General features: G+C 47.7%; 1 protein-coding gene across 7 annotated transcripts in view; it reads right to left on the bottom strand.

Moving 5' to 3' along the window:
- Positions 1-1,910: 1,910 nt before the first annotated feature.
- Positions 1,911-12,868, bottom strand: part of SLC28A1 (solute carrier family 28 member 1) — a 53,407-nt gene continuing 42,449 nt past the window's right edge. For 4 of the 7 annotated variants that reach the window (XM_037833132.1, XM_037833131.1, XM_037833128.1 and 1 more), the window contains 5 exons: positions 8,208-8,723; positions 5,171-5,252; positions 4,355-4,453; positions 4,084-4,195; positions 2,051-3,807 (listed from right to left, as the gene is read on the bottom strand). In XM_037833132.1, coding sequence (XP_037689060.1) covers positions 3,741-3,807; positions 4,084-4,195; positions 4,355-4,453; positions 5,171-5,252; positions 8,208-8,723 — 876 coding nt within the window. In that variant the 3' untranslated portion in view covers positions 2,051-3,740. Of the gene's footprint in view, positions 1,959-2,050; positions 3,808-4,083; positions 4,196-4,354; positions 4,454-5,170; positions 5,253-8,207; positions 8,724-10,230; positions 10,362-12,868 lie in introns of those variants that run through there. The other 3 variants (XM_037833133.1, XM_037833129.1, XR_005216368.1) reach the window with 2 other exon arrangements.

The raw sequence follows: 12,868 nt of genomic DNA, 5'->3' as shown, positions 1-12,868 counted from the left end.
CTGCTCACCTGTGTCTTAGTGGCCAGCAGGTGGTGCACTTCCGATTTGGACTTTGTCAGAAGGAGAGGTCCGGTTCAGGGACAAGGTTGAATGCCCCAGTTCACCAAAAAACCAGGGGAATAGGGGTGATGGGCACCTGGTTAACAATATCTTCTTTCCCATTTGCCACTGTTCCTTGGGAATCCACAGGAAAGAGGCAAAAAACCTGCTCTTTCTTACAGCCTTTTTTCTCCCTGTCCACTGGCAGGGTGCATGGAAAGAGATCCCAAATACTGACATGAACAAGGTAGAAGTGTATTCCTCTCTCACATAAAAGCCCTGCTCTACAAAGACATCAGGAGCTCAAGTTCCTTCTAACATGCAGCTGCCCACCCCTAGGATATCTTCACCTTTCTGGATGTCTCTTCTTCCTGTCTTCATTCCAACCGGCATGGAGAAAAAAACGTGAGATGGGCCAGGGATGTGGGGGATGAGACCCTAAATCTAAAGCAGGGCTCAGCAAACGACAGCCTGTGAGCTGGCTGCTGGCTTCGTAAACAAAGTTTTATTGGAACACAGCCACTCCTGTTTAAGTATTGTCTGTGGCTGCTTTTGAACTACAAAAGCAGAGCTGAGTAGTTGCAACACAGACCAGATGGCCTACGAAATCTAAAATACTCTATGGCCCTTGAAGAAAAAGTTTGCTGACCCCTGTTCTAGAAGCAAGATCCAGAGGCTGCCTACTTAATTCTGTACACACCCCCAGTGGCCAGACCTTGGTCACAAGGCCACACCTTGTGGCAAGGTCCACATGATTTTTCAAATAAACTTTTAATTTTAGAATACTTTTAGACTCATAGAAAGGTTGCAAAGAAAATATAGAGGTCACTTATACCCTGTACCCACTACTAATGAGCTAATATCAACACGTTATTAACCAAAATCCACACCCTATTTAGATTTCATTAGTGTTTCTGTTCATGTCCTTTTTCTGTTCCACGATCATCCAAGACACCTATATTAGTGTCTTGGGGCTGCTGTAACAAAGTAGCACAAATTTCGTGGCTTAAAATAACAAAAATCTATTCTTTCATAGTTCTGGAGGTCAGATCTGAAATCTGTAGAGTAGGCCACACTCTCTCTTAAGACTCTAGAGAAAAATCCTTCCTCGCTGTTCCAGCGTCTGGTCACTCCAGGTGTTCTCGGTTTGTGACAGCATAATTCTGGTCTCTGCCTCCATCTTCACATCACCTTCTTCTCTGTGTGTCTCAAAACTCCTCCTCCTTTATCTTAGAAGGACACCAGTCATTGGATTTAGGGCCCACCCTAAATCCAGGATAGTCTTATCTCAAAATCCTTAACTGAATGACATCTGCAAGACCCTATTTCCAAATAAGGTCACACTCACACGGGGTTAGGACTTGAACACATCTTTTTTGGGGACACAAACCCATGGCAATACCATATTACATTTATTCATCATGTGTTCTTTGGTTCCTCCTGGCTGCGAGAACTTCTTAGACTTTCCTTCTTTTTGATGACCTTGACCAATCTGAGAAGTACTGGGAAGGTATGTTGTGATTGTCTCTCATTTGAGTTTAACTGATGCTTTCCTCCCGATTAGATTGGGCTTCTGGGTTTGGGGGAGGAAGATCACAGAGGTGATATCAACTTGACTTATCTCCAGATGGTGTTAACCTTGAAAACCCGGCTAAGGTGGGTGTTTGCCAGGCTTCTCTCTGCAAAGTTATTTTCTTATTTCCCCCTTCCCATACAGCACCCTGTAGAAGCAAGTTACTAAGCATAGCCCACATTTAAGGGGTGGGGAATTATGCTCCACCCCAAGGAGAGAGTATCTACATAAATTATTTGGAATTCTCGTGTCCATGCAATTTTGCATGCATTCTCTCACGTGAAAGGCAAGGTTTCAAGGGTTCCAACAAGAGTCCTACTGCATTTGCCCAGCTCCCTGAGAGAATCTGAAATGCAAGATAAGCCTTCTTGGCAGAAAATCCTATAAAGTTTTCATTAACAGAAATACTATAGGACAAAGTTCAACGTGTGGGCCATGAACTAGTGAAGTCCACAATCTGTTTATATGTCTGTAATAATATAAACATAAACACAGAAATTGAGAGTCACATTCAGAAACTTTTACAGAATTTTGACAGAGTGATTTTATGTAATGGGAGATGGTTGTATTCCCCAGGGAGAACTGGAGCAAGGGGGTAGGGGCTGAGTCAGGAGCTGCAGAGAGCAAGGCCAAGGGCCTAGCCATGGGGTATGGGAGTCTGGCCAAGACTCTGCTTTGCAGAGCTATGTGGAAGGACTCCGGCCCTGAGGACAAGGATCCCCAGCCAGGGAGCGAGGCCAGTGCCCAGTGGAACCGAAGTGTGGAGCAAAGCAGTGACCCGGCCATGTGGGGCCCAGCTGGGTAACTGCTGACCAGGGTCTCCCGTTCCCTCTGCCTTGGGCCGGGACTGGCACAAACTGGGAAGCCTGGCCTGATGGGAGCAGGTGAGGGTAGGGGTGGCCACATGGATAGGGTACATCACAGGTCCCTGTAGCCAAAGCTTCTGGGGAAAATGAGAATTGAGGTAGGACTAGCAGAGGCTGAAAGGAGAAAGAGAGGACATGCTGGGTGATGGGAACTCAAGAGGCAAAGGATTACAGGCAGGCAGAAACTCAGGGTGGAGAAAGAGCTGGAGAAGGAAGAGGCAAGGCCGCCCAACAGAGTTCCTTTTACCTTAGCAGCTAGTAGAGAGGTTAAGCACTACAATTTGTGGAACTGGATGGCTGGGCTCAAATCCTGACTCTTCCTCTTTCCAGCTGCGTTGATTTAGGCAAGTTACTTTAACCTCTTTGAGCCTCTGATTCCTCCATCAGGGATAATAATAGTCTCTACCTTATAGAATTGTTGTCAAAGTTTGAGCTAAAATTATAAAGCACCTAGAACAGTGTCTGGCACACAGTGCTGCATAAACATTTGCTGGTGTTACAATTATGTACGGAAAAGCAGTTTGAACATTAACACTTTCCCAAATTGTATTCCACTGAACCCTCAACTAAGAGATGCTTCCATCTAAAAAGGTTCTTGTGGTCAAATAAATTTGTAAAATTATTTGTATCATGGCCACAGCAAGCTCTGACCAGCCCACGGTAAAGAAACCCATCTTTTTAGCCCAGCATTTTCTAAAACTGTTTGGTACTGGAGCCCTCTTACCTCACAGAACAGTGTTCCACAGGAAAGACACCCAGTCTGAGGAGTGCTATGGAGGAAGGCAGTGGGAGAGTCTCTCAAAGTGGAGGAGGGGGTCTCTAGGGGAAACCACCTGGCAGGGGTGAGCAAGGGTATGATCCTAAAACCCTGGAGGCCGGAGGCTGAGAGGTCAGGGGTGAGGGGAGGAGCCTGCCTGGGTTTGGGGGGTGCCAAGTGACAGAAGGGAAAGGCGCGTGTGAGAGACCCCCAGTGGGGGAGAATGTATATGGCCAGGGTGCTGTTTGGATGTGGAGGTGAGAGAGGAGAAAGCAGAGGTAACCCTGAGAATTCACGTTTGGGGTGGTAGAAAATGGGGGAGCCGGAAGGCAGCTGGGCAAGGGAGTCATCCTTCACTTTTTTGCACTCACTCACCCTCTGTCTGCTCACACCATCACCCCTTCCCAGTGTGTGCCTGGAGAGGTGTCTGGAGAGCACAAGGTGGGGTCAGCAGCCTCCTGGGGAAAGAACAGCCCCCAGAAGGCACAAAGACATTCGGTCCCTGCTATGCACACATCGTGTGGTTGTAAAATCGACAGCAGTTGTCCAGGGCCTCTGTGCTGAACTCCAGGCTGGTGGTGAAAAGAAAGCAAAAGGCTATAGTTTGAGCTCCAGGTCTGGCTCTTCCGTGCAATTAACAGGCTGTGCAACACCCGCACATTGTTCCATGTCTCTAGTTCACCCTGTCCTCCCTAGGTTTGGTCCACAAGCCCCCACTTCCTCCTCCCCAGGATGTATCAGCTGCAGCCATAACATTTTACCACTCACCCCTGTGCCAAAGCCCTCTGCATCCTGTCACCAGTGGTGTCCCCAACAGACCCCACGGCCCCCCGCGCCCAGGCCCTCACCTCTGGAAGGCCTCCCGGCAACACTGGTACACTTCAAAGCTTGTGCTGCTGAGGGTTGTGTTCAGGAGGGACGTGCAGTTGACCTCAGCCCCCCTGGGCATGTAGAGGATCCCTGTAGAGGGAAAGCAGTAGGTGGGCAGGGCCTGTACCCCACTCCCCTCTATTTTCTGGGACTCCCAGAGAGGCCAGAGCCCCAGCGCCAGGCTCTGGGCCAGGGGCCGGTTAGAAAACCAGGGCTCCGAGCCCTTAGCCCGGCCAGGCCTGCACTCACCTGCCACGCAGGCGTTCACCAGGGACACACAGGCCCCAGTGAAGAGTGCCCGGAGCACGATCTGGGAGAAGTCGCTCTTCCGTTGGGGAACCATGGAGGCTGCAAGGCAACAAGGAAGCTGCTGTGGCTGCACCTGCCGACTCCCTTCCTCTTCTGGATGGTCAGGGGGAAATGTCGTCCTCCCAACCAGTTTGCTGGCTTTGGGAGCCCTTCTTGGCCTGGCTCAGGCCCCTGGGTAGCACATGCCCCAGGCCTCCCTGCACACCATCAGATGTAGGGGAAAAGGGGAGTTTGGAGTCAGGCAGACCTGGGATAAATACAGGCTCAGCCACCTACTAGCTGAGTGACTTGGGCCATCACTTCACCTCTGCAAGGTGCAGTTTCCTTCTCTGTAGAATGGGATGAACGAGCTACCAGGCAGGAATACCGCGAGGAGTGGAGATGTTATTCATAATGAGCTGAGGCCTGTGCAGAGCGTCCTCTCTAGGCCCCCAAGCCTGCCTGCCTGTCCACTGTGGGTTGGGAGTCGGCAGGCCAAAGCTTCAAGGGAACAAGCCAGTCCTACACCTCCCATCCCTCCCCAGACCCCTGAGTCAGGCTTGGCCTGGGAAGCCAAGGTGCTAACCTCCTGGGCCACTCCCAGCAACAGAGACATCATGGAATTCTAGGCCTGGGAGGGCGCTCCATGGCTGTACTGCTGAGCCCCTTCCTTAGACAAATGGGACAAGTGAGGCCTATAGGTACCCAGCACGTTATTTCAGAGCCAGGACTACAGTCCAGCTCTGGGGACACTGGGGGGGCACCCAAAGGACTCACTCAGGCCTCCCAGCATGATCCCAATGGAGCTGAAGTTGGCAAATCCACAGAGGGCAAATGTCGTGAGGATTTCTGCTCTGATCTGAAAATGCAGAAGATGAGTGAGGAGGGGTCCCCGGATGGGATGGGAACATGCCACACCCTCCAGGTTCCCTGGCCTTAATTTTACTCTCTTCTTATGTGTCCTTGACATGTGAAGCCCCTCTATGCTGCCCCCTCCCAGGCCTTGCCCACCAACCTCTAAGTTGGTTCAAGCCACATTACCTCAAAAGCACAGATCCCCCTCCCCATCTCAACTGTCCTTCAGTCCCCTTATCTTAATTACCAGCCTTTCTGGGTATGATTCAGGCTTGCTCAGTCTTCTCACTTTGACCCTACAAGCTCTGTGCCCAGCAGGGTGGGCACGTGGTGAATGGCCCCTTCCCCAATACACGTAGATTACCTAGTTTACTGTGGATGCTATCAGGCTGAGAGCCCTCCCAGGATGCCATCGCGTGGGATGGGGGAAGTGTGGCCTAGTGGGAAGAGTAAGGGCTTGGAGCCTGGGGTCCAGGCTTGTCCCCACCTATTACCAGCTCGAGCAAATCAATAGTCTCCTGAAGTTTCAGTTTCTCCATCTAGAAAGCGGGAATCATGCTAAGTGCCAGGCAGGGCAGTGGTGAGGATCATGTAATGTAAGGGAAGTACCAGGCATACAGTAGGTACTTAAACAAGGTATTTCTCCTTCCTTTTTGCTTTGAACAGTTATTTGATTTCCCAGAAAGAAAAGCTGCAGGTGTTAGGAGCCAAAACAAAACAATTAGAAAACAACAACAACAACAAAAAAAACTGGTTTAGAACCACATCTCACACCATAAAACAAATTAATCTGGATCATTGAAACAGATACATCTTAATATTTTAAATATCAAACAATAGAAATATAGGATAATAATAATAGTTACAAGGTGGTATTATTACTCTCATTTTGGAGAGGAGCAAATGGATGCTAAGAGAGGTTAAGTAACTGAGGAAGTTCACACAGCAAGAAGGCAGTTGTGCCAGAATTTGAACTCAGTTCTGCCTGAAGCTTTTAACTACTTCACCAATTGTTTCAGGAATTTAACACTTAGCAGATTTCCAGAATGGAGATAATTTTTTAAGCTTATAGAAGAAGAACTCAGAAAGGAAAATATTTGGTGTAAAGATCTGTACAAAACAAAATGAAAAAAAAAAAAAAGAGTAGGAAAAAACACCATAGAAAATAAAACAGAAAAGGGTTAATGTCTTTATAACATAAAAAATTTATACAAACTGATGGAAAAATCACATGCCATACAGCAGCCTGAATCATCTCCTTAAAATATAAAATGCAAAATCCTCAATAACTTCCTTTTGCTCCTTGGCCTGTGTCACCCTCTCCTTTCAACTCCCTCTACTCTAGATGTGCTTACTGCAGTCAGTTCTCTCAGCACACCAAGCTCCTTCCCACCCCAGGGCCCTTGCACCTGCTACTTCCCTGCCTGCAATTCTCTTCCAGCTTCTGGCTGGCCCGGCCTCTTCCCTCAAGTCTTGGCCTAAATGCTGCACCTCAGGGACAACTTTTCTGACCAGCCCGGCCCAGGAAGTCTCCTCCCTCATTTCTCTTGATTTCCTTTATAGACCTTAACACAATTTGTGATTATTTTATTTATTCTCTTGCTTTCTTTTGCTTTGCTTGTGTTTCTCACTACCTGTAAGTTCCACAAGAGCAGGGACTGGGTCTGGCTAATTCCCCTTTTATCCCCTGGACCTAGCAGAGTGCCTGGCACCTATGGAGTCTTGAAAAATACTTGCTGAAGGAATGAAGCTCATTAAAAAGAAACCCTGAAGGAATGGACCCTTGGTTACCTCTGAGGAGGGGGTGAAACTGGAGGTAAGAATAAGGAGTGAGGGGAAAGTGTGCTTTTTACTCCATATAACCCTATTTTTTAAGCTAATGGTACATTCCTTTGTAACTAAAAATAATTTAAAATATAAGAAAACATATTTAATGTTAAAAGTTCCTAGTAACCCAAGAAGTGAAAAATGAAAACAAGGAGCTATTATTTGCCCATTAAAGTAGTGAAACTTTTTTTTTTTTGTAGCAGAATATTCAGTGCTAAATGTTTAGTGTGTGGCAAAACAAATGCTCACAGGCACAGCTGGTGGCAATTTCAGTTGCTACAGCCCTTTGGGAAAGTTACTGGCAGCAACCACATGAGGATTCATGGAATGTGATCCAGTTATCCCACATCTGGGAAGGTGCCTAAAGAACGATCCAAGGGGAGGGAAAAGTTCTGTGCACAAAGATATTCATTTCAACATTGTGTATAATAGTCAAATAATGGAATTAGCTCAATGGCCCAACAATAGGGAATTGGGTTAAATATGTTAGGATATGCATACTGAAAATGATGCCTATGTCGTCATATTAAGTTGGCTATAACACAAGGTTGGCTATAACACAGTGTAGATACTATAATGACAACTATATAAACGCTGTCTTAAAAAGAATCAAAGAAAATGTATAAAATGACAATAGCTGTGATTTTAGGTTGGTGAGATTATGAGTAATTTTTTCATTCTCAGTTATATTACATAGAGCTTTTACATTTTTAGACAGGTTAATTTTATAGAGCTTTTCTAATTTTTTAAAAATAAATTTTAACAGAAAGCGCCAGCCACTGAAGAGAATCCAATAAAACAACGGTGACTGTGGTGGCAAGGTCTCCCTGTCTTACTCTCTAGGCTCATTGGACGCTTACAAGGATTCCTTGGGGCTGACATGGCAGGTGTCACGTCCCTGTCTGTCTAATAGAAGAGATGGGGTTCAGAGGCTGACCTAAGGCCACACAGAGAACGGAGCCATCACAGCTGTCTCAAGCAATGCCATTTCCCTGCTTCCTGGAGGCCTAGAAAAGATGGCAGCAAAGCCTGGAGCCATCTTGTCTCCAAGGCCAATGGAAAGTAAGAGTCTCAGTGCCACCACAGAGCGTCTCAGCTGGCCCGGGAGCTGGGAGGGAACCGGGACACTCACGGAGATCCACTGCTTCCTGGCGCCGACCCACTCCTCGACCCCTGCGAGGCGGCGCTGCTTGTACTTGGAGAGCTCCTGATAGGCCACAAACTCATTCAGAAACAGCTTGATCCCCAGCAGCTCGGCCACCACCGGGCAGTCCTCCCAGGCCACGCCCATCAGGAAGGCCACAGGGCGCAGGATGTAGGAGCAGATGAGCTGAGGACGAAAGAGCAAGAGGAGGAGCAGGGCACCGAGGGCTGGGCCTGGCTCTGCTGGGCTGGCAACCATCCCCCAGGCAGGGCTGCTCCAGGCTGAGCCCAGGATCGTCCTCTCCACCGGTGGAGTGGGGCAGCCGAGAACTGTACCTGGAAGCTGAGTTCTTGGATGTCCACCAGGTCCCCCAGCCAGGCAAGGGCAGCGTTGATGAAGGCCAGGACAGCCAGGAATGCAATCAGGTTGGCCGCGATGTTGGCTACGACCCTCACCGAGAGGGTGGCGCCGCTGCTGGCTGCATCTAAGAGGTTCTGAGAGTCTCTGTCGTTAGGAGCAAGAACGATCGCTATTGACTTGTCCCCACAAATAGCAGGGGTCCCCATCGTATAGGCCCAAAGAGAAACCTTGAACTGAGCATTTTCTGGGTCCCGGTCTCCTCACTGAGATGTAGAGAAAGAGGCTGATCCAAGCACCAGGAAAAGACCCAGATTTCTAGTGCTGTGCTGTCCAGTCCGGAAGCCATTAGCCACAGGTGGCTTTTTTTTAAATTCAGTTTTTTTGAGATATAGTCATATACCATACAATCATCCCTGGTGTATAATCAGCTATTCATAGTACCATCATATAGTCGTGCATTCATCACCCCAATCTATTTTTGAACATTTTCCTTATACCAGAAAGATTCAGAATAAGAATAAAAAATAAAAGTAAAAAAGAACACCCAAGCATCCCCCCCATCCCACCCTATTTTTCATTTACTTTTTGTCCCCATTTTTCTACTCATCCAACCATACACTAGATAAAGGGAGTGTGATCCACAAGGTTTTCACAATCAACTGTCACCCCTTGTAATCTACATTGTTATTCAATCGTCTTCAAGAGTCAAGGCTACTGGGTTGGAGTTTGGTAGTTTCAGGTGTTTAGTTCTAGCTATTCCAACACATTAAAACCTAAAAAGTGTTATTTATAGAGTGCGTAAGAATGTCCACCAGAGTGACCTCTCAACTCCATTTGAAATCTCTCAGCCACTGAAGCTTTGTTTTGCCCAGGTGGCTTTTGAGCACTTGCAAGGAGGCAGCCCAAACTGAAATGTGCAGTAAATGTAAAATACACACTAGATTTTGGAGATCTCATATGAAAAAAGGAATGTCAAATACTTCACTAATAAAAAATTATTAGTGATTACATGTGGAAAGACATTATTTTGGGTCTATGGAATTAAATAAGATAGATGACAAACATTCATTTCACCTGCTCATTTTTACTCTTTTAAGATGGCGACTAGAAAATTTAAAAGTCTATATGTGGCTCCCATTATGTTTCTTAGCACTGTGCTGCTCTAGACATCCAGGAAGTTGTGAAGTTGGGGCTGCCCACATGTTCTCAAGCACATTTTTCAAAAGTGGTGCTTTGCCAACCTTTTTAAAGGTTAAATGTTACCCAACAGTTGTTAAGACTAGGATGAAGGGATGTTGGAGACCATGGGTGAAATCCAGGCCGGAGCTCAATATGTGGTTCAAGAGCTCAAGGCATGGAGAGAAGGCAGCAGGGAGCCTTTTCATGAGCCTCTTCAACATACACACAACAAGTCACATCCCCAAGAAACAGGCCACACTCCCATGCTTTGTTTCCTGCTGTTCAGGGACTGGAAATGAGGATGTGAGATTTGGAATCGGTGCTTTTGAAATAGAAACCACAATTTGAGCAGGGAAAGAGGACAGGTGGTCCTAGGCTTGGTGAAGACAGTGATGGGCAGAAAAAGCAGGGCCCACTGCCACCCTCTGTCTCTGCTGGCCCTCCCCTCCTCACACCTGCTGGCTGTGCTCACCCATAGGTCAGCTTCACCCCTTCTTCACTCTTGAACTTGGACTCCTCCACCTCTGGGTAGACCAGCTTGGAGAGGGCCAAAGCACAAGGGGCGGCCATCACAGAGGCAGCTATCAAGGAGGCTGCGTCGATCTGCAAGAGTGGGGACAGGGATTGCAGGGAGGCAGTCAAAGGGATGGTGGGGCTGGCGAGTGCTGCCGGGGCAGCAGGGGACATGTGTGCCCTGACCCACTGCTGTGTCAGCATCATCGTTACTCCTGTCATCATTATTAATAATACCTCTTACGTGTAGAGGGTCACAGCCTGTATGTACAGAACCTCCTTTTCCCCCAGTTCTTCTGTCAGTTACGTAGAGCAGGTATTACTGTCCCCATTTTACAGACAAGGGAACTGAGGGCCAAAAGAATTCAATACATCTTGCCTAAGATAAAGGAAGAGAAGGAATTAGAACTCATCAGGTCTTTTAACTCCAAGTTCAAGGTTCTTCCTTCCCTTCTAGGTTGTCTCCCTTGGACCACTAATCTGAAGGCTGGTTCACCATGAGCTAAGGGGGTTGTGACAGTTTCAGACAAAACTCATTACCTTAGACTTGGGATGGACCTAAGAGGTGACTCAATTTGGCCTTTTAGTGGAGGAATGTACTCCCTCCATAGCATCCCTCCTTGAATATTTACCATGACTGGGAACTCACCACTTCAAAGCAGCCTGGTACACCCCCTCCCATGGTTAGCTAGCCCCTCCTCAGGAAATCTGCCTCTTACACCAGCCACTCCTTGGCCCTGGGCCTGCCTCCTGGAGCAGCACTGTAAGGATCCTCTCCAGCAAGATGGCGTGGCACCTCAGCCCTGGGGTGTCTCCCTTCCTGAATTCTCATCCTCACTGTGACCCAAGTCCCTTTGCTCCCCTGTTCTCTTCCAGAGATAGATGGGACACTTTCCCCTGCCACCCACTGTGTTATTTACCAAACGGGAAAATTAAAACCAACCCAAACATTTAACCCAGGGGGGATGGCTAAGCATTGTCAGACTGCCATCAAAATGATGGTTTCCAAGGCTTTGCAATAATGTAGGGAAATGCCCACAAAACTGTATAGCAAGCACAACCACAACTATGGGTGGGGGGTTGGGGGCGGAACTATGCACAAAAGAAGACTAGAAAGACATACACCAAATGTCAACAAATTGACTGTCCCTGGCTAGTGGAGCCATGACTGGTTTTCTTTTCATTTTGCTTTTTGTTATCTTTCAAAATGTCCACAGCAATATACATTACTTTTGAAAACAGAAAAGTAAAATGGATTTTTTCTCCTTAAAAAGTCTTAAATTTTAAACTAAAAGAAAAAGAAAAAGGAGGAGGTAAGTGTAAGCTGCATGCTCAGGCTAATAAAAGCAGAGGCCGAAGCCCAGGGATGCACTCAGTTATCTCCAAGAAGTGCCAGGAGCTGCTGATGAGGATGCAGGCCTGGGAGAACCTCTAAGGCTCTGAAACCCTTGTAATGCCTTTCTTTTCTTCTTTTAAACCTCATTTGTTTCTTTTCAATGATAAGCAGAAAAACCCTTAAAATATGAAACCAGAATCACCACCAGCCACCCTATCCCTTGCTGGACTAAGCCAGCCTTGGGGCAAGTGGACTTTGCTGGGGTGAGTTCAGGGCTTCCCATGCCTCCAGGCTGGCTGCCCAGCTCCAGTGGGACAGTGACACATCTGGAATCTAGAGATTTTCCCTCCACTGGCCAGGACCCTTCCCCTTCCTCCAGCCCGATGATGACATCTGGTCTGTAAACTTGAGTCCCAGTGGGAAACACACCCTGCAGGTTTCATGTTACTGGACAGTGTTCCCTGAGTGGGCCAGTTGCAGCCAGAGTCCCAGATGTCCAGCTGGGACATTTCCTGCTTGTCTTGGACAGGGCTGAGTCCGGCATAGGCAAGGCTCCCTGGGGCCCTGGGTCAGCCTCCTCATTCCCGTCCATTTACCGGGACGTTGGTGACTCCCAGCTCTGCCTCCCAGGCACGTGTCAGGCATACCTCTGCCCCAGCATCCCAGGACCCACTCCTGACCAAGGCCCTGCTCTCTCTCCCCAAAGGTGTCCATGTGGAAAGGGATAAAAGGTAAGAGCCCTCAATTTTCAAAAGGAACTTGACCAAGAAAGTAAATAAATCCAGACAACTACAAAGCATAAAATGGACCATCTTCAGAAAGATAGAGTTCCAACCCTAATAGAAAATGAACTACCACTTATTCAATACCATTCTAAATGTTTTGTATTATTGCAATTATTTCTTACACTGCCCATTTTTCAGATGCAGCTACTAAGTAGCAGGCTCTCACTTGGCCCTGCTCAGGGCCTTACTGATCCTGTCCACAGGTTCCTGCTCCTGCACAACTCATTCAGGAACATCTCACACTCCTGTAACAGCACCCGATGTGTGCACAGCTCAGGGCACCTCTGGGTGTCCTCTTACGGTGGTCTCTGAGCCAGAGAGGTGGGCAGACACCAGTGTCTGGGGTTAGCAGGGAGAGTTGGTGTCAACTTTAGAACCTTTGGGAAAGATGATGAAAATGGGGCTATATGTGGAGGTCAGGAAAAGATTCCATCAGGTGACCCATGGGACCCTGTGGGGAGAAGATCTGGACCAGT

The sequence above is a fragment of the Choloepus didactylus genome, chromosome 4 (assembly GCF_015220235.1).
Source record: "Choloepus didactylus isolate mChoDid1 chromosome 4, mChoDid1.pri, whole genome shotgun sequence".
NCBI lineage: Eukaryota > Metazoa > Chordata > Mammalia > Pilosa > Megalonychidae > Choloepus > Choloepus didactylus.
This window is presented reverse-complemented; position numbering and strand designations above follow the sequence as displayed.